The following is a 21889-nucleotide window of genomic DNA, read 5'->3' on the forward strand; positions in this document are numbered from 1 at the left end:
CCACTCGGATATTCCTCACAGGTCCAGAAAAATTTTGATAAAGCAACGCGCGCCGTCTCGAGCAGCGTGTGAAACAAAGGAATTCAGCCGAGAGGGCGGGACCACATCTCACTCGAGGCCTGCCCACAGGGAAATGATGTCACTGACATGCGTGAAAAAACTCACGCATGCGCACGAGGGTTCAAGCATGATTGGTGTAATCACACGTCATTCAAATCCATATAGTTAAAAAAAAATAAATAAAAGGGTCGGTTTATTATCTAATAGACCTCGTATACAGACACAGAGGCACATTTGCATTTGATGATTTAGACTTGTGATACATGTATTCATGACACACTCGCGCTAAATTCTACAGTGTTATAAATCCACCTTCAGGGATTTGTAGATCACGAAAAATGTTTGGTTTGCTGTCGTAACCTTGAAGGGGAGCAGTGCACCCTCAAGGTGGACTAGTATCCCCGTACAGTCTCCTCTTTCCAGTTCAAGCAGAAAGGATTATTTATGTTCACCATTCTATATGGATAAAGACTGAGCCTTCTCGCCGCACTCTGATTTAGTCTTTATTTGTGTCCGTGTTCTGAAAGCTTACGGGTGAAATGGCAGTACTAGTCAAAGTTAATACGATGCACAATCCTGAGCAAAATGATGCAAAGACCATGAATGACGGGATAGTTTCATGCGAGGTTTGGGTTTTTTTTGCAGATTCACTGACATGACAGAAAGACTGACCCTATTAATCCTACGAAAAGGCAAAGAAACCCTGAAGAAAAAAGTGTTTTTTTTTTTTTTTTTTTTTTTTTAGAAGACTGGCCATCTGCCCAGGATCATTTTTTATATATATATATATATATATATATATATATACACACACACACACACACACACACACACACACACACAGAGATTGTCTATTTCATGACCATTACAGATGAAGACACCCACTCCCACTTCTGGATGGAGCCGCACCTCGGACAGAGGAAAAAACAAACAAACAAAAAAAACCAAACATATATAATGAATATTATATACTGGTGTGTGTGTGTGTGTACACATACATACCGGTATATAATATTCATTATATATCTTTGTTTGTTTTTCCTCTGTCCGAGGTGCGGCTCCATCCAGAAGTGGGAGTGGGTGTCTTCATCTGTAATGGTCATGAAATAGACTGAATCTGTGGACCCAAACCCCCTGCTCCTTCCCTCCCCAGTCAGCTTCCTGTCCTGGACACCAGCATGGACTCCCAAAATTTCCTGTATATTTGTATTGTCAAGCGTGTCTGTAGCATGACCCAAACAGAGGGCCGCCCCTTTGAGTCTGGTCTGCTTGAGGCTTCTTCCTCATATCATCAGAGGGAGTTTTTCATTACCATTGTTGCTTATGTGCTTGCTCTAGGGGGTTTTTAAGGTTAGACCTTACTCGTGTGAATTGTCTTGAGGCATCTTTGTTGTGATTTGGCGCTATATAAATTAAATAAATTGAATTGAAATAGGTCATAAACTGTTCCTCACAGTGTTTGAGTTTTAAAATAACAATTGTAACTTTTCATATGCAATATTTTGCAAGCATGTATGTGCCTGCTATTTGGTTGAGCTGCTGGAAAAGCTCAGTGTTGCATTATCTCCTCCTTACTACTTTCTGGTCTTTTATTTATTTTTTTGTCCTTGAGGGTTTACACCAGTGTTTTTAATTGTCTCCTATTTTGCAACATTCTTCTTCTCTAATCCCAGAAAGTGTCAAAAACTCAATGGAGGAATGAATAAAAGGATGTAATTATTGCAGTGAGATTTCAGCTGTGTATTATTAAAATTTCCAGCATGTTGGAGGATTTACTAGATTTCATAGTGCTGCCTGTTTGCCGCAAGTTGAGCCGCTGAATATGGATGAGATCCAAAGCTGATTTGCTCCGTTAACCTTGCCGTTGTCCCTTGCAGATGCTCAGCCCACAGATGCAGAGAGAGAGGTCTGGGAGCAGGTGGACATGGTGCTGAAGGATGCCAGAGACATCCTGGACGAGCTGCAGGCATACAAGGGAGCAGGACAGGCGATCAGAGAGGTACATATATCCTCCTCCACCTGATGGCAATCTGAGGCTGTGCAGGTCGAGTTGCAGAAAAGGCTAACATGCTCCACTATGACTGAAGATGAAAATAGTTCCTTGTCATTTAATAGTGAGGGTGTAAATCTCAGCGCCTGTGCACGAGTGTAAGGATACTTGTGTGAGATCTACGTAACATTAGTCAAACATGTCAGATACAGTACATGGAGGATAAACACTATGCTGGGGGAATTGACTTGCATGTGTGTGTTGTTTTTGTCAACGCTAATACTGTATTAGTTCACTGCCAGCTTTTAAATCATTTGTGTGATGTTAACACATGCTGAAGTTGTGGTAAATGTTTTTTTATGTCAAGTGGCAAAATACCAAGCTGTTGAAGCAAACAATTTTTGTTATGAAACTGCTTTGACTGCTGTTAAGCAAACGATTATACTGTGATTTTCCTGTTAAAATAGTCTTGCAAAAAAGAACTGTCAGAAAAAGTATCATTTACATCAGCCCTGGTTCTGGTTGTGAAATTTTCTGAACAATACCCAGCAGTAGCAGTTATACTGTTACTTATGCGGGAGGGGTTCAGGGTCTTATTAAGAAGTTACATTATCAGGAATGAAGGTATTTCCTGTAAACTGAATCTAAACCTTTTAAACACTTTAATTAGGCAGTAGTAGCCGTGGGCATGGAGGGCTCTGGCAGACGGGTAAAGTATAGCATCAACAAGGTTGGGGTCACCTTGTTTTGGATAGAATTTCTTGGTAATTGACATAATTAATTGCCTGCTTAAAATCTGATCTTTTATCCCAGTGATTTTTGCCCCCAGTCTTGGCCTTTGGCTAACTTTTCCAGGGTAAACCTAAAATGCACCTCCGTATCTGTGCCAAAGGTCCATTTCAGGTCAATTGACATTGACTCCAATGACCTTGATTTTTGCTTAAATCAACCTTTTAAAGGCAATTGCAGGGTTGACATTGGCCAAGTTGGATAGAAATTGGCCAGTGTACTTGGGAGGAGTAGGCCAACAAAAACTGATAGCCATGACCTTGACCTCGATGATTGACCTTTGGTGATTTGACTGTGCCTAGGTAATTACAGAATCCACCTTCATGCATGTCAAGTTTGTTTCAATCAGTTTTGAACTTTTGACACCAATGACATCAACTCTGACCCCAGTGACTGACCAAACTTGATTTCACCTGGAAATTCAGGACATGTATGCCAATAAAAATTTCCACCATGAATTTACTCCATAAATCACAATATTGTTAAACCTTCACATAACCTGTTAAACCTGCCTACAACATACTTTGTGTGTTTGAATCCTCAGGCGATTCAGAACCCAGGTGATGAGGCCTTACAGGAGCAGGCTTGGGCTGCTGTGGTTCCCTTAGTGGGGAAGTTGAAGAAATTCTACGAGTTCTCTCAGAGATTAGGTATGTATTAGTCCTGTGAACATGAGTGTTACTATGTAGGGCAGGAAAAATCAGCTGTACACACGCGATTTGAAGTAAGACGAGTTTGGGTGTCCTGTTGGGTTTTGCTGAGCAAAAATTTTGTAAGCGAGCATTGCTGAAATCATTTCCCTGACACGACTGAGCACAAAAACAGATGTCCTCGTTATAAAATGTTCTTTTATTAAACTTATTGCTTCTCTGGCCCTACCTCCTCATGACCTTAATTGTTTACGTGTGCATTTGTGATATTGACTGTTGAGCTGTAAACATCAACAGAAATGCGGCGAACCCCGTGCATGCTCCAGATTCCCCCACAGCTCTGCATTCGTCAACATGCACCTTGCGTTGCACGATGCACTGACCTCTGAGGGGCTATAGGTTGTTTAATTAGCATGCATACGGGTCGAGGCGGGTGGGGATAGTGGAGTAAGCCTAGCGCACCCTGATCGTCTTATGACCCCGAGGCTGGTGTGTGTGTGTGTGTGTGGGGGGGTTCAGCCTGTCATGCCTCATTGGTTTCAAGCCCGTAATCCCGGAGGCTGCGGCTAAGGTAGTCTCTCGAGGTAGTAGGCGGCGGTGGCGGCAGCCGGCTATAACTGTTACATAATGAAGTAGGTCACCTTCTTGCCTCGGCTGCTGCTTTATTTCACTGCCTTGACTTTCGGTTTCAGGGCCGGTATTCGCCTACCGCAGCCTCTTGCCAGATACGAAGCTGAAAGAGCTCTGCTGCTGCCTGGTGGAGTGAGTCACTAGGAACTGCGGCTGGAAGATGGTTGAGGCTAATGCAAGAATCTTGCCAAATAAGATGCAATGACGCATTTCACCTGCACCATCGCTCTTATAATCCAGGTAGACGTTCTTACAGTGATGCCCAAAACATCTTGTACTACATATGAAGATTCCTGACTAGTCGGATGTGAAACCATCTGATTCAGTCTGGTGTATTTTTTTTTTTCTTTCACTAGACTTTGTCCCTGTCCTCTTTGCAAATAATATGCCTGCGTATTACTCGTGTGGCCTGGTGACAGCAGGCACCCCCTAGCAGTTCGTGCACAGCTCATCTCTTAGTGCAGCCCCGTCTTCTGTTTTGACTGGCAGTACGGGGGTCAAAAAGTGCACGACTAAGACCATTTTTAATCAGCTGCTTTGCTGCAAATGTTGCCCTGAGCAGATGGGAGTCATTACCGAATGGCAAATGCATTGGATTTATGACGCTACCCTGCCATCTCACCGTCAGTCTTAAACAAAACCCTTTACATTTATCTTAAGTGCACTGCTGCCTTTTCCTGACTCATGTTGAACGTGCTCATTGTCATATACCAGCTATAAAACTCACTGGTGATAAATATGTCTAAAGAACTCAGCGGGACAGTGCAGCTTCATTGCATCAGCTCTTCTGCTCACTTGGTTGTTCTCATTACTGAAGCTTCTTTTTGTCCAACTGCCCATCAGCACAATATGTTAAGGCTACCAGGTGGTACAGAGGAGTGGCGGGAGACTGAGAGGTTTTGATCCTGACCCAGAAAAAGTGGGGTTTGGTTCTCTGTCTACAACATTGCACCCAGTGAGTCAAAATTTCACACATGCTTGAGAAATGTTGCTTTCTCAGAATGCAAAAGATGGAGAACCATGACTTTTTCTGGGTCAGACTCAAAACTTCTCAGTCGTACCTCCATATGTTGTAATGGACATGTACACTCTCTGGACCAAAATCTCAGACAAGTTCACATGTGAGCATTTTGTGACCCTGGTGTCCCAGTTAAAAGTAAGTCACAGTCAGGTGCTGCCATAATTCGTACATCCATCCACTTTCTATACCTGCTTGCTCCAATTAAGGGTCACAGGGGCCTGGAGCCTGTCCCAGCAGTCATAGGGTGTGAGGAGGGGTAGACCCTGGACAGGACGCCAGTCTGTGGCAGGGCCACATGTAGGCAAACAAACATTCACACATGTGGTCAGTTTAAAGTTTCCAATCCACCTAACCCGCATGTCTTTGGATTTATTCAATTTATTTTCATTTATATAGTGCCAAATAACAGAGTTGCCTCAAGGCACTTCACACAAGGAAGGTCTAACCTTACTAACCTCCAGAGCAGCAGTGGTAAGGAAAAACTCCCTCTGAGGAAGAAACCTCAAGCAGACCAAACTCAAAGGAGGGGCCTCGCAAACACGGGGAGAACATGCAAACGCCACACAGAAAGGACCAGGTGGCAAGCAATCAGTGCTAACTACTAAGACACTATGTTGCCTGTAATTCCTACAGTCACGAAATTACAGTGACCGGTAATCTAACCCAGGACCCAGCTCCTTATCCCACTGGCCTTCCTACTCTGTTGAGATGCTTTTATACTTGCTGTGAGTAACACTTTACACAGGCCAAAATACTGAAAAATAAAAATCCCCAGGGGTTGTTAAACGTTTAATTATAGTTAATATGGCGTGGGTGTTCCTGTAATATTACTGCAGTGTGTTCCAAGGCTGTGCACATCATGCAGGCTTAATTGTCGGTGGTATGTTGAAGCATGGCACAGGCTTTGAGTTTACTTGCTGTCAAAACAATGAGTGTAATCCATGTTGAATGAAATCCTGCGCCTCGCCTCTTTTATGCCAATGTGATAATTAGTTCCATGTCTCATTTGCATTTGAGCAGGACGGCCCCTTTGCGCCCCAGTGCAACGTCCACGACCCCCCCAGACTGTCCCCGGGTCCTTTTAGAACCACCAGTGCCCCTTTATCTGCGCCTGCCCTAATCAGGAGCCTTCAGCTGGCTTAAGAGTCTTATGAAAAATAAAAAAAAACATGTCGCTGGTGTCCTGACGCACTTGAATTTTTGTCGCTGCACTGTGGTGAATATTTTGTCTTTCTCATGACTTTCCACCTTTTCTTTTCCAGAATAGGTAGCGCTGTTCAGCAGGTGACAAAAAAGTGAACACTGACAAATAATTTCCGGCACTGGCTGCTGTCCATGCACACAAACTATTCCACAGAGTAGCCGACTCGTCATCAGTTTTCCACTGGGGATGGGATCGTGTGGGCAAACTTTGAACACTGAAATGGTTTTTCCTCCACAGAGGCGGCGCTGCACAGCCTCCTGGGAGCTCTGACCAGCGAGACGTGCGACGACGCCACTCAGCACCTGGAGCGGGAGCAGGCACTGGCCAAGCAGTTCGCAGAAATCCTGCACTTCACACTGCGCTTTGATGAGCTTAAAGTAAGACACTCCTCCTTTAATCCTCACTTTCTCTAAAGGTTGTCGTAAACTGCACCTTCTCTGTGATGCGTGCCGAACCTTTTAACAGCCCATCATGCTGCTGATACCCACCTATTGATTTTTAGTAGTCTGCAGTTTTAACCTACAACCAGCAAGTCCATGTTCAGCCTTTAATTAGAATCCTGATGCTGACCCACTGCTTGGAACACAGTCAGAGGAGGTGCTAACGAGGATTATTGTGGGGAAAGAGGTCTGCAAAATGTTGTTGTCCTCTGCTTAGGGTGCCTTTGTGTGGCAGAGGGAGGAATCTTCAAGAACATCTCTGGCTTAAAATCAGACAAATTGCTGCTGCACGACTCTGAATCAACCAGGAATCACGCTTGGGTGTCGGATGAATGCCCCATTGTCAAAAACATAACGGCACCACCACTCATCTGGGTAGACAGCGTGTGACCTGGCTGCACTCTCAGCCCTCTGATATAAGAATAACTTAAAAACGCTCCCTGAAACCCTCAGGCAGTTTGCGGCAGTGTCCCAATTAGTGCCCACCACCCAGACTGGCAGGCTTAAGAAAAAAAAAAAATTTCCTTGAAGGTGGTGAGTACAAGGTGGCGTGCCAGGCCTGTTCATCCACGGGTGTCTGACCTAGTTTGTGTGTGCAGCACTGCAGCCTGGTTCTCCTGGCGGACAGGGTGCCAGGAACCCCTGGTGAGCCCAGTCCATCTTTGACGATCGTGTTCCTAATATAGGAATGAGGATAATTAGCCAGTAAACCCTCACTGCTATCCATGTGGGGTGTGGAGGGGAGGAGGCCTCTGGTTTCTATGGGAGTTGTCAGTTTGCTTCATGTTGAAAACCAGATGACATACTTTTCTGGAAGTATTGATGACTGACTCCTGAGGTTTTCATCTGAGGACCAACCTTCATGCCTAATGTGAGCGTGTGTGTGTGTGTGTGTGTGTGTGTGTGTGTGTGTGTGTGTGTGTGTGTGTGTGTGTGTGTGTGTGTGTGTGTGTGTGTGTGTGTGTGTGTGTGTGTGTCTTAGCTGATAGAAAGATGCGTAACTCAGCTGGAAGGAAGAACCAAATTTTCCAGGGAAGCAGGGATGTGGCTGTACGAGGTCTCTTAGATAATAAACCGACCCTTTTATGTTTTTTTTTAAACTATATGGATTTGAATGACGTGCGATTGCACCAATCATGCTTGAACCCTCATGCGCATACGTGAGTTTTTTCATGCGTGTCGGTGACGTCATTTCCCTGTGGGCAGGCCTTGAGTGAGATGTGGTCCCGCCCTCTCGGCTGAATTCCTTTGTTTCACACGCTGCTCGAGACGGCGCGCGTTGCTTTATCAAAAATTTTTCTGGACCTGTGAGGAATATCCGAGTGGACACTATTCGAGAAATTAAGCTGGTTTTCGGTGAAAAGTTTAATGGCTGATGAGAGATTATGGGGTGTTTCTGTCGCTGTAAGGACTTTCCATGGAGCGGGACGTCGCGCAGCGCTTCCAGGCGCCGTCGTCGGCCTGTTTCGAGCTGAAAACATCCTAATTTAAGGCTTAATTCACCCAGGACTTCGTGAGAGAACAGAGAAGATTCAGAAGAGGCCGGCGTGAGGACTTTATGCAGACATTCCACTGTTTAAGGACATTTTTTAATGAAAGACGTGTGCGCAAATTTGCCGAGTCGTTTCTGCGACAGGAAAAACACCTCCGTGTTGAAAACCATTTGTAAAATTCAGGCGGCTTTTGATGGCTTTCAACAACTGAGTAACTGAGAAATTGTTTAACAGCTTGGGCATGTTCCAACTTGCCCGTTAAGGTTTCCAACGGAGGTGTTTTTCCTGTCGCGGTCGGGTCCGGCCCGACATGCGACTCTGCCCGCACGTTCTTTCATTACAAAATGTCCGTTAACAATGGAATGTCCGAATAAACTCCTCATGCCGACTTCTTCTGAAAGTTCTCTGTTCTCTGACGACTTACTGGGTCAACAGAGCCTTAAATGTGGAAGTTTTCAACTTGAAACGGCGAGACGCTGCCGCCTCGAAGCGCAGATCGCCTTCAGGCGCCGTGGGCCGTCCTTAAAGCGACACTACCACACCAAAATCTCTCATCAGCAGTTAAAATTTTTACCGAAAACCAGCTGAATTCTCATCCAGTTAAGAGTGGATCTGTTTTTATCTCTTTATCTCTTGCAGATGACAAATCCTGCCATTCAGAATGATTTCAGCTACTACAGGAGAACCCTGAGCCGCATGCGGATCAACAACGTACCGGTGAGCACATCACGTTGCTCTTCTGTATGATAAGGAGTATAACTGCATCATCAGCAGGTTAGGTGCCTTTTTAAAAAGGAAGTTTCCCTCAGGGATTTCTGGATTTCATGGTGCTCATATGTTAGCAGTTAGCATAGACATCTTTAGACTACATTTCTACAGGAGCTTCTTCCCACAACATTATCAGTCTCCTTAACTGTGGTGTTACAGTACCGTATTCATGGTCGGTGTCACTCTGGACACTGACACTAGACTCTGGAAACTTGTAGTTCCTGACTTTGTTACAAAGTTGAGAAGTACCAAGTCATTTTCAGCACAATAACCACATCCCCTGGGTTTGATGCAGTCCTGATAACCTGCCCTGCCAGTGCTTGTGGTCACATTGAAGTGACCCATGACCAGAGCAGTGTCACATCAGTGACCTCACCGAATGTATACGAGGCAAGAGGCTCTAAAACCTGACCCTCATAATGTGCTTGTTGGCAAAGGTGGGGCAGCATCGCAACTACCACTATCTCCATACACCAACCACCGGAGTGATCAGACCAGCATTATCTACCTACTAGATGTTTCAGAGAAAGTACCCACTGAAATGCTGCACTTTCCCAGCTCCCGTGACAGCAGCACATAAGCCACTCAGGACAGCTCGGCACGGCAACACTTGTCACCCTCTGCTAGGTTCAAACCGCAAAGGCATGAGGATCTAAGTGGCTTTCCCATGTGCTTTTCATGGCATCACAATGTGTGCCATTGTCCAGTGGAAAGCAGAGGACAGAATCAACATCTACTTTTCCAGTTTCGCATTCTGAAGTTTCTGCACCAAGTCCTGCCAACAAAAGTGTTAACTGCAGGCTGGCCTACACTGAGATGCAGTTTAATGTCATGCCCAAAATGAAGTAGTATTTCATATATCTGGTAGTTTCCAAAGAACATCAATCTCTGAAACATAAATATTCAAGTTCACAGGCAAAAATTCCTTTGAAGACACTGAGGTGACAGTCATAAAAGGAAACATTTTCAATGCTCTAATAAACCATCAAATGGAGAGGAGCCGTTCCTCGCAGCGAGGGAGCATTCTTTCCCCTCACCATATCGCACATCATGTGGCACGATAACTCAAGGCAATAAATACCATCATCAAGGGCATATAATGAGCATAAACAGATTAGATGTTGACTAATTTTGATACACCGAGCAATCGCAAAAATAACTTTTTGTGACTGGAATATACCATAGGCCTTTCTGCCACATGCTGGGCACTGCCACCTGCAGGACATGTTTAGGTTTGTTGTAGGGAATGAATAAACTTATCTCTTTCACAGAGATAGTTGAGGTTCCATTTCATATCCAAAGCCTCAGTCTGGTAGATGATGACATTCTTTTTCACAAAATGGTGTAATATATACATATATATGTGCTAACAAACTTGCAATTGTTAAAGCCCTCAGTGGTGGCAAGGTGGATTAGTGCTTAGCACGGTTGCCTCACAGCAACAAGTCTTGGGATCACTTCTCTCCTGGTCCTTTCTGTGGAGTTTGCATGTTCTCCCTGTGTCTGCATGGGTTTCCTGCAGGCACTCCCGTTTCCTGTTTAGGATCTGCTCCTTTCTTTGCTCCTGACCAAGACTAAGGCAGTCTGTCTGCTTCTTGAGTTGGTCCCCGGGTGCCGGACTGTGGCTGCCCACTGCGCCTAGTGATTCAGTTATTTTATTTGTATAGGGCCAGATCACAACAAAGTTGCCTCAAGGCGCTTCACATGAGTAAGTTCTAACCTTACCAATCCCCTGAGCAAGCACACAGGCAACAGTAGTAAGGCAAAACTCCCTCTGGTGATAATGAGGAAAAAACCTCAAGCAGACCAGTCACAGAGGGGTGACCCACTGCTTAGGCCATTCTAACAGTAACAAGGTTTTTACAGATTTTACAAACAAACGAAACAGAAGACCAACAAAAACAGAGTCCTTAATTGAAAATACAGTAGAGTCCATCTTAGGTCTCTAATATATAGGTGCCCATGTCCACCACCAGTAGGCTGCAGGCCAGGATCTCCAGTCAGTGGTACAGCAGACGTGGCATCACAAAGTCAGTCCAGCACCCTGGGGTGCAGGGCCAGGATCAGTCATTGGTGTTGTCAGTGCCTCAGAGAGAAAAAGAGCAGAATTGGTTGGCTAGAAATTATTACACCTGAGGCATTAATTCACCAGCAGTTAATCAACAGGGAAGCAAGGCGATTGCTAAAGTGGTTGACGGCAGCTAGCCATGTGCTTCACTAACAGACCCAGAATTTAGATGTAGTGAGCCTGACACTTGTTCCGTTGCTAATAATGTGAATTAAAAAGAGGATGTATAGTTAGATGCATAGAATAACAAGGAAAAAAGGCATTTGCAGCAGAAGTGTCAAGTGCAGAATAAACATTGCACTAATGCTTGCAAAAAATGTAACCCCCCCCCCCAAAAAAACAAAACAAAAACAGTGACCCCTTTTTATTTTTTGCCTAAAAGAATTTTCTAAAATCTGCATAAGTTGTGCTTTTTTTATTTTTTAAATGAAGGTGGATGATGCACAGCACCCCCCCCCCCCCCACCACCTCATTATTAAGGATTTATGGCAATTAGTCAGTCAGAAGCTTTTACAAGTAATTCCATGAAGCTGTGTCCTAATATTAAATGTGTATAAATTTGAACTTGTAGAATCTTCTGGAATGGTCCATACTGTTGTGAAGCTGTCACTTTGGTGTATTTAAACATTTAACCCTGAAAAACCTAATAACAAATAAATTACAACTTCATTTTAATGTAGAAATAAAATGACATACACATTGATTAAAAGGGAATATGTGATGTAAGAAAAGTTTTAGTTTGAAAGTTTCCAGTCAACATGTTTGTAAGCGTCCACAACTGTGATTCGAGATTAACATATTTAAACATTGAGTTCTTGCAGTTTTTGTGTTCATGATGGAAATCAACTTTAGTTCTGTTGGTGAGACATTTAAGACCTTCAGGAAACTGATGCATGTTAAAATTTAGATTAATTCAGTGATATTTATGTAAATGTCGTTAATAATTGCCACCAAATTGATGTAGGACTTTCTATCCATTTATTCAAGGTCATACTCAGATTGCTGTAATATAGCAAACTATGGTTTCTCCACTGGGCTCTGCAGTCGCTATCTTTTTTTTAAGCTAATAGGCTAGAAAGGATGCTGTTTACTTGTAAATATGATTAAAACAAACTGGACTCCCCTACACATTTATGTGCCTTTTATATTTCATTAATTTATTTTAAATTGAGTGTAGATGAAATAGAGTCCCATTGTGGTTCCTTTTGGTTGCTGATCCGAACCTGCGGTTTGTTCTCCCACCCCCACCCGCCTTCATAAATTTTAGGCAGAAGGTGAGAATGAAGTCAACAATGAACTGGCCAATCGGATATCGCTTTTCTACGCTGATGCCACGCCCATGCTGAAGACGTTGAGCGATGGCACAACAAAGTTTGTGTCAGAGGTAAATCAAAGAGGGTAAAGTACGGTGCATCCAGAAAGTATTCACAGCACTTCACTTTCTCCACATTTTATGTTGCAGCCTTATTCCAAAATGGAGTAAATTAATTTGTCCCCCCTCAAAATTCTTCTCACAACCTCTCATGACATGAAAGTTTTGCATATTTATTAAAAATTAACTAAGAAATCACATGTACATAAGTATTCACACCCATTATTCAATACTTTGTTGATGCACCTTTGGCAACAATTACAGCCTCAAGTCTTCTTGAATATGATGCCACAAGCTTGGTGCACCTATCTTTGGACAGTTTTGTCCATTCCTCTTTGGAGCACCTCTCAAGCTCCATCAAGTTGGGGAGTGTTGGTGCACAGCCATTTCCAGATCTCTCCAGTGATGTTCAATCAGATTCATGTCTGGGCTCTGGCTGGGCCACTCAGGACATTCACAGGGTTGTCCTGAAGCCACTCCTTTGTTATCTTTGTTGTGTGCTGAGGGTCATTCTGCTGAAAGATGAACCTTTGCCCCAGTCTGAGGTCAGGAGCGCTCTGGAGCAGGTTTTCATCCAGGATGTCTGTACACTTCTGCATTCATCATTCTCTCAATCCTGACTAGTCTCCCAGTTCCTGCTGCTGAAAAACATCTCCACAGCATGATGCTTCCACCACCATGTTTCACTATAGGGATGGTGTCCTCCAAACATATGCCTGCCATTCACGCCAAAGAGTTCAATCTTTGTCTCATCAGACTAGAGAATTTTGTTTCTCATGGTCTGAGAGTCCTTCAGGTGCCTTTTGGCAAACTCCAGGCGGGCTGCCATGTGCCTTTTACCATGGAGTGGCTTTCGTCTGACCACTCTACCATACAGGCCTGATTGGTGGATTGCTGCAGAGATGGTTGTCCTTATAGAAGGTTCTCCTGTCTCCAGGAGCTCTGATAGTGACCATCAGGTTCTTGGTCACCTCCCTGACTAAGGCCCTTCTCCCCAATCGCTCATTTTAGACAGGTAACCAGCTCTAGGAAGAGACCTGGTGGATCTGAACTTTTTATGGATAATGGAGGCCACTGTGCTCATTGGATCTTCAAAGCAGCAGAAATGTTTCTGTACCCTTCCCCAGATTTGTGCCTCGAGACAGTCCTGTCTCTGAGGTCTACAGATAATTCCTTTGACTTCATGCTTTGCTTGTGCTCTGACATGCACTGTCAACTGTGGGACCGTATACATAGACAAGTGTGTGTCTTTCCAAATTATGTCCAATCAACTGAGTTTACCCCAGGTGGACTCCAGTTAAGCTGTAGAAACATCTCAAGGATGATCAATGGAAACAGAATGCACCCTAGCTCAGTTTTGAACTTCATGGCAAAAGCTGTGAATACTCATGAACATGTGAGTTCTTAGTTTTTGTTTTATGAATTTTGCAAAAATCTACAAAAACAAACACAAAGTTTTTTCACATTGTCATTATGGGGTATTGTGTGTAGAATCTTTGAGGGAAAAAATGAATTTCATCCATTTTGTAAAAAGGCTGTAACATAAAATGTGGAAAAAGTGACACGCTGTGAATACTTTGTGGATGCACTGTAGGTGAGCATCTTGTGGACTTTGAAAATGTGTTAATTCTTTATTGGTTTCTCTTTTTAAAGAACAAGAACCTGCCGATCGAGAACACCACTGACTGTTTGGGCACGATGGCCACTGTTTGTAAAGTCATGTTGGAAACGCCGTAAGTGACTTCCTGCTGATTTTTTGAAGTGGCAAAGGCTCCTCATGTCTAAAAAAAAAATCCTGCTCCATGTCCTTCCAGGGAGTACCGCAGTCGTTTCACCAGTGAGGAGACTGTGTCCTTCTGTCTCCGGGTGATGGTCGGCGTTATTATCCTCTACGATTACGTCCATCCTGTTGGTGCTTTCGCCAAGTCATCAAAAATAGACGTGAGTGAAGTCGTGCTTGTGACATGAAGCAGTTTCACAGCTTTTTTTTGTGACTCTAACAAGCTGTCTCTGGTCCTCAGATGAAAGGCTGCATCAAAGTCCTCAAAGATCAACCTCCTAACAGTGTAGATGGTCTTCTCAACGCTCTCAGGTAAGGTCTGACCTGCTGCCTTCAGACAAGACGGAGCCTCATTGAAGTGTGTACTTTTCCTTATGCCCACAGAAACTTCACTTTGAATATATAATTTAGATGGGAAAGGTAGTCAAACAACTCTGCAGTGGCAAGGCCCCCAGGGTTGCTGAGATCTGTCCAGAAATGCTGAAGGCTCTGGGTGTGGAGGGATTGTCTTGGATGAGATGTCTCTTCAACATTACGTTGAGGTCTGGCAAACTAAGGAGTGGCACACTGGGGTGGTGGTCCTAATATTTAAAAAGGGGGACCAGAGAGTGTGTGCCAACTACAGGGGCATCACACTACTCAGCCTCCCTGGTAAAGTCTACTCCAGGGTGCTGGAAAGGAGGGTTCGGCCGATAGTCGAACCGCTGATTGAAGAGGAACAATGCGGGTTCCGTCCTGGTCGTGGAACAACCGACCAGTTCCTTATTCTCACAAGGATCCTGGAGGGTGCCTGGGAGTATGCCCATCCAGTCTACATGTGTTTTGTGGACTTGGAGAAGCCGTATGATCGGGTACCCGGGAGAGGTGGGAGGTGCTGCAGGAGTATGGAGTGAGGGGGTCCCTTCTCAGGGCCATCCAATCTCTGTACTCGCAAAGCTAGAGCTGTGTTTGGGTGCTCGGCAGTAAGTCGAATTCATTCACAAGGCTGTGCCTTGTCACCAATCCTGTTTGTAATATTCATGGACAGGATATCGAGGCGCAGTCGGGAGAGGAGGGTTTCCAGTTTGGTGGGCTCAGGGTCTCATCACTGCTTTTTGCAGATGATGTGGTCCTGTTGGCTTCATTGGCCGGTGACCTCCAACACTCACTGGATCAGTTTGCAACCGAGTGTGAAGTGGCTGGGATGAAGATCAGCACCTCTAAATCTGAGGCCATGGTTCTCAGCAGGAAACTGATGGATTGCCTACTCCGAGTAGGTAATACAGCCTTGCCCCAAGTGAAGGAGTTCAAGTACCTCGGGGTCTTGTTCACGAGTGAGGGGACGATGGAGTGTGAGATTGGCTGGAGAATCGGCGCAGCAGGGGCGGTATTGCATTCGCTCTACCGTACTGTTATGAAGAAAAGGGAGCTGATTATATCTCCACACTGGCCTGGGAACGCCTCAGGATCCCCCGGTCACAGGTGGCCAATGTTGCACAGGAAAGGGAAGTCTGGGGTCCCCTGCTGGAGCTGTTGCCCCCGTGACCCGAACCCGGAAAAGCGGTTGAAGATGAGCGAGTGAATTTTAGAGCACGTACCTCTGCTGTCTTCAGCGGGTCCTTGAGAACCACGGGACTGACTTTGTTAAATATAGGGTAACTTTGGGAGATTCAGATGAAGTGCATGATTTTAATTGTGAGGGAATGTCATCTATGGCAACACAGGTACCTCAGCTCTCAAAAACTGAGTGACTGTGCAAGAAGGGTAGTGAGGGAAGCCACCAAGACAGCCATGACATCTGTAAAGAAGTTATAGGCTTTTGTGGATGTGATGCGTGTTCTTTCTGTGTGGAGCTGAGGTTGCATCAAATCATCTGGTCCACAGATTTTATTTTTTCTAATAACTGTGAGCAGGTGCTGTGACTGGAGAAAATGTTTGTCTAGATGCTTCATGCCTGTCTGTGTTTCAGGTATACAACCAAACATCTGAATGATGAAACGACCAACAAGACAATCAAGAGCATGCTGCAGTAAGACTGAGCTGCTACAACCACTTGCCTCCTCACACCTGCTGCGGAGACGTCGCTCTCCCGACTGATGTCAATGCACAGAATGTCTTTTTGCTGTTTATTTTTTAATTGAAATAAGAGCTGTGGCTCTACCCTCTCTTTGATGATGCAAAATGCTACTGCTGCCACTCTGAACGTGTTTTTTTTGTGTGTGTGTGTGTGTGTGTGTGTGTGTGTGTGCCAGTGTGTGCCAAAAGGATGTTAGTCTGATGTGATGTTTTGGGGAAATGCCATTCAACAATGGCAGCCAGTGAATGAATCGTGGATCCTCTGGTGGTGATTTTTCTTTTTGAAATTATTGCGTTCCTTTCCTACAAAAGTGATGGGAGTGCTTTGACTTTAAAATTTAAGAGATATATAGAGAAGTATATATTATTTTTTGATTCCTTATTTAATATTCCATCCTCTGCATGATGAAAATAACTTTTCCCCTATTTAAAAAAAAAATAATGGTTCAGTTTAATTTGCTCAAATGTGCATTAAATGTTTGGTTATTGAAATGGTACCTGTCGACATGAGATTATGAGTACTGTTTGGTTTTTTTTAATATATATTTTTATAGGTTTTAATGTCTTTTTCACATTTGTCTTATTTTTAATTTGAGAACTTAAAACTGTGTGCAAATCAATTTAAAATGGGCAGTGTGTACTGTAAATGCACAGTGCTGTGGCTGCAGAAATTAAAAGGAGAACTCTTGTTTTCTATAACTGCTCGTCAGGTTTGATGTCATGCATTGGACAAGAGTTTAGATTACAAAGTCCGGCTAAATGCCATAAGAGCCGTCGCACTGATAAATCTTCAGATGTGAATTGAAATAAGTTAAAGCAGTTTACCGTATTTATCAGAATGAGGTCCTGCAACATACACTCCTGTGCGACGTACACACAAAAAAAAAATCACGTTAACAATTATTTATATAGACCTTTCCCAGGGATTGATGGACTAAACAAAATAAATGCTAATAATAAAAGTACACTACAACAATGCACAAAAATCCCAAGTTAAGCATCTGATCTAAAAAAGAAAATGTTTCCAATGCTGTGTCATGCAATGAAGAGGCACACATCCAAAACACAAAAAAGGGTGTGCTGGACCAAGAAAATTTGCATGAAAAATAGAAACCAAATGATCCGCACAGCCACAGCGCTCCAATACAAAAAAGATTTTATTAAACAAGCCGTAACATTTTGGCAAATTTCGCTACGGTCTGACAAAGGGCACGTTGCCTGAAACGTCAAGTCTTCTTTAATAAAATCTTTTTTGAATCCAATGCTGTCAGCAATCTGTGTCCATATGACTGTTTCTCTTGCCCAGACTGTGTAAAATAACATCTGATAAGTTGCCCACTGCAAGTTTGTCAGTCTTGCTTATTTTTGGATTTTAACCGTCTTTGTGTTAAGTAGCAGCATAGCCTGTAGTGTGCACAGGTGTTACACTGAGTTCCTGTCCAATGTTAAACTCATCCCCGGGGAGACATTTTGTTAAAAAGTATATTCTACACTGTCATTGATGTGCTCCACATGGTAACCTATGCACTTAACATAGTTTTGCTGTTTCGAGGTATACAAACAACTGCACAGTGTGTCAAATCAGTTTTATTTATATAGCGCCAAATCACAACAAACAGTTGCCCCAAGGCGCTTTATATTGTAAGGCAAGGCCATACAATAATTACGGAAAAACCCCAATGGTCAAAACGACCCCCTGTGAGCAAGCACTTGGCAACAGTGGGAAGGAAAAACTCCCTTTTAACATGAAGAAACCTGCAGCAGAACCAGGCTCAGGGAGGGGCAGTCTTCTGCTGGGACTGGTTGGGGCTGAGGGAGAGAACCAGGAAAAAGACATGCTGTGGAGGGGAGCAGAGATCAATCACTAATGATTAAATGCAGAGTGATGCATACAGAGCAAAAAGAGAAAGAAACACTCAGTGCATCATGGGAACCCCCCAGCAGTCTAAGTCTATAGCAGCATAACTAAGGGATGGTTCAGGGTCACCTGATTCAGCCCTAACTACAACCCCTGGCAAAAATTATGGAATCACTGGCCTCGGAGGATGTTCATTCAGTTGTTTAATTTTGTAGAAAAAAAGCAGATCACAGACATGACACAAAACTAAAGTCATTTCAAATGGCAACTTTCTGGCTTTAAGAAACACTATAAGAAATCAAGAAAAAAAGATTGTGGCAGTCAGTAGCGGTTACTTTTTTAGACCAAGCAGAGGAAAAAAATATGGAATCACTCAGTTCTGAGGAAAAAATTATGGAATCACCCTGTAAATTTTCATCCCCCAAATTAACACCTGCATCAAATCAGATCTGCTCATTGACATTGACCCTATGCCATGACATTGACCCTATGTGTCTTTTTGCAAGGAATGTTTTTGCAGTTTTTGCTCTATGGCAAGATGCATTATCATCTTGAAAAATGATTTCATCATCCCCAAACATCCTTTCAATTGTCCAAAATATCAACATAAACTTGTGCATTTATTGATGATGTAATGACAGCCATCTCCCCAGTGCCTTTACCTGACATGCAGCCCTATATCTTCAATGACTGTGGAAATTTACATGTTCTCTTCAGGCAGTCATCTTTATAAATCTCATTGGAAAGGCACCAAACAAAAGTTCCAGCATCATCACTTTGCCCAATGCAGATTCGAGATTCATCACTGAATATGACTTTCATCCAGTCATCCACAGTCCACAATTGCTTTTCCTTAGCCCATTGTAACCTTGTTTTTTTCTGTTTAGGTGTTAATGATGCCTTTCGTTTAGCTTTTCTGTATGTAAATCCCATTTCCTTTAGGCGGTTTCTCACAGTTCGGTCACAGACGTTGACTCCAGTTTCCTCCCATTCGTTCCTCATTTGTTTTGTTGTACATTTTTCGATTTTTGAGACATTGCTTTAAGTTTTCTGTCTTGACGCTTTGATGTCTTCCTTGGTCTACCAGTATGTTTGCCTTTAACAACCTTCCCATGTTGTTTGTATTTGGGCCAGAGTTTAGACACAGCTGACTGTGAACAACCAACATCTTTTGCAACATTGCGTGATGATTTACCCTCTTAAGAGTTTGATAATCCTCTCCTTTGTTTCAATTGACATCTCTCGTGTTGGAGCCATGATTCATGTCAGTCCATTTGGTGCAACAGCTCTCCAAGGTGTGTTCACTCCTTTTTAGATGCAGACTAACGAGCAGATCTGATATGATGCAGGTGTTAGTTTTGGGGATGAAAATTTACAGGGTGATTCCATAATTTTTTCCTCAGAATTGAGTGATTCCATATTTTTTTCCTCTGCTTGGTCTAAAAAAGTAACCGTTACTGACTGCCACAATCTTTTTTTCTTGATTTCTTATAGTGTTTCTTAAAGCCAGAAAGTTGCCATTTGAAATGACTTTAGTTTTGTGTCATGTCTGTGATCTGTTTTTTTTTCTACAAAATTAAACAACTGAATGAACATCCTCCGAGGCCGGTGATTCCATAATTTTTGCCAGGGGTTGTATAAGCTTTAGCAAAAAGGAAAGTTTTAAGCCTAATCTTAAAAGTAGAGAGGGTGTCAGTCTCCCTGATCTGAATTGGGAGCTGGTTCCACAGGAGAGGAGCCTGAAAGCTGAAGGCTCTGCCTCCCATTCTACTCTTACAAACCCTAGGAACTACAAGTAAGCCTGCAGTCTGAGAGCAAAGCGCTCTATTGGGATGATATGGTACTATGAGGTCCCTAAGATAAGATGGGACCTGATTATTCAAAACCTTATAAGTAAGAAGAAGAATTTTAAATTCTGTTCTGGAATTAACAGGAAGCCAATGAAGAGAGGCCAATATGGGTGAGATATGCTCTCTCCTTCTAGTCCCTGTCAATACTCTAGCTGCAGCATTTTTAATTAACTGAAGGCTTTTCAGGGAACTTTTAGGACAACCTGATAATGAATTACAATAGTCCAGCCTAGAGGGAATAAATGCATGAATTAGTTTTTCAGCATCACTCTGAGACAAGACCTTTCTAATTTTAGAGATATTGCGCAAATGCAAAAAAGCAGTCCTACATATTTGTTTAATATGTGCGTTGAATGACATATCCTGATCAAAAATGACTCCAAGATTTCTCACAGTATTACTACAGGTCAGGGTAATGCCATCCAGAGTAAGGATCTGGTTAGACACCATGTTTCTAAGATTTGTGGGGCCAAGTACAATAACTTCAGTTTTATCTGAGTTTAAAAGCAGGAAATTAGAGGTCATCCATGTCTTTATGTCTGTAAGACAATCCTGCAGTTTAGCTAATTGGTGTGTGTCCTCTGGCTTCATGGATAGATAAAGCTGGGTATCATCTGTGTAACAATGAAAATTTAAGCAATGCCTTCTAATACTGCCTAAGGGAAACGTATAAAGTGAATAAAATTGGTCCTAGCACAGAACCTTGTGGAACTCCATAATTAACCTTAGTCTGTGAAGAAGATTCCCCATTTACATGAACAAATTGTAATCTGTTAGACAAATATGATTCAAACCACCGCAGCGCAGTGCCTTTAATACCTATGGCATGCCCTAATCTCTGTAATAAAATTTTATGGTCAACAGTATCAAAAGCAGCACTGAGGTCTAACAGAACAAGCACAGAAATGAGTCCACTGTCTGAGGCCATAAGAAGATCATTTGTAATCTTCACTAATGCTGTTTCTGTACTATGATGAATTCTAAAACCTGACTGAAACTCTTCAAATAGACCATTCCTCTGCAGATGATCAGTTAGCTGTTTTACAACTACCCTTTCAAGAATTTTTGAGAGAAAAGGAAGGTTGGCGATTGGCCTATAATTAGCTAAGATAGCTGGGTCAAGTGATGGCTTTTTAAGTAATGGTTTAATTACTGCCACCTTAAAAGCCTGTGGTACATAGCCAACTAATAAAGATAGATTGATCATATTTAAGATCGAAGCATTACTTAATGGTAGGGCTTCCTTGAGCAGCCTGGTAGGAATGGGGTCTAATAGACATGTTGATGGTTTGAAGGAAGTAACTAATGAAGATAACTCAGAACAATCGGAGAGAAAGAGTCTAACCAAATACCGGCATCACTGAAAGCAGCCAAAGATAACGATACGTCTTTGGGATGGTTATGAGTAATTTTTTCTCTAATAGTTAAAATTTTATTAGCAAAGAAAGTCATGAAGTCATTACTAGTTAAAGGAATACTCGGCTCAATAGAGCTCTGACTCTTTGTCAGCCTGGCTACAGTGCTGAAAAGAAACCTGGGGTTGTTCTTATTTTCTTCAATTAGTGATGAGTAGAAAGATGCCCTAGCTTTACGGAGGGCTTTTTTATAGGGCAACAGACTCTTTTTCCAGGCTAAGTGAAGATCTTCTAAATTAGTGAGACGCCATTTCCTCTCCAACTTACGGGTTATCTGCTTTAAGCTACGAGTTTGTGAGTTATACCACGGAGTCAGGCACTTCTGATTTAAAGCTCTCTTTTTTAGAGGAGCTACAGCATCCAAAGTTGTCTTCAATGAGGATGTAAAACTATTGACGAGATACTCTATCTCACTTACAGAGTTTAGGTAGCTACTCTGCACTGTG

General features: G+C 43.0%; 1 protein-coding gene across 3 annotated transcripts in view; it reads left to right on the forward strand.

The window, feature by feature from the left end:
• Positions 1 to 17024, forward strand: part of fam49bb (family with sequence similarity 49 member Bb) — a 96791-nt gene extending 79767 nt beyond the window's left edge. Inside the window, exons 4-13 of one of the 3 annotated variants that reach the window (XR_004559710.1) lie at positions 1938 to 2059; positions 3384 to 3489; positions 6582 to 6721; positions 8917 to 8994; positions 12381 to 12497; positions 14139 to 14218; positions 14300 to 14426; positions 14507 to 14577; positions 16214 to 16465; positions 16497 to 17024. Coding sequence is in view for 1 of the 3 variants with exons in the window: in XM_034167284.1 (XP_034023175.1) it covers positions 1938 to 2059; positions 3384 to 3489; positions 6582 to 6721; positions 8917 to 8994; positions 12381 to 12497; positions 14139 to 14218; positions 14300 to 14426; positions 14507 to 14577; positions 16214 to 16277 (905 nt within the window). In the remaining 2 variants the exon portion in view is untranslated. Of the gene's footprint in view, positions 1 to 1937; positions 2060 to 3383; positions 3490 to 6581; positions 6722 to 8916; positions 8995 to 12380; positions 12498 to 14138; positions 14219 to 14299; positions 14427 to 14506; positions 14578 to 16213 lie in introns of all 3 variants that reach the window. The other 2 variants (XR_004559711.1, XM_034167284.1) reach the window with 2 other exon arrangements.
• Positions 17025 to 21889: the final 4865 nt, after the last annotated feature.

Source organism: Thalassophryne amazonica, chromosome 1 (genome assembly GCF_902500255.1).
Source record: "Thalassophryne amazonica chromosome 1, fThaAma1.1, whole genome shotgun sequence".
Classification (NCBI taxonomy): Eukaryota; Metazoa; Chordata; class Actinopteri; order Batrachoidiformes; family Batrachoididae; genus Thalassophryne; species Thalassophryne amazonica.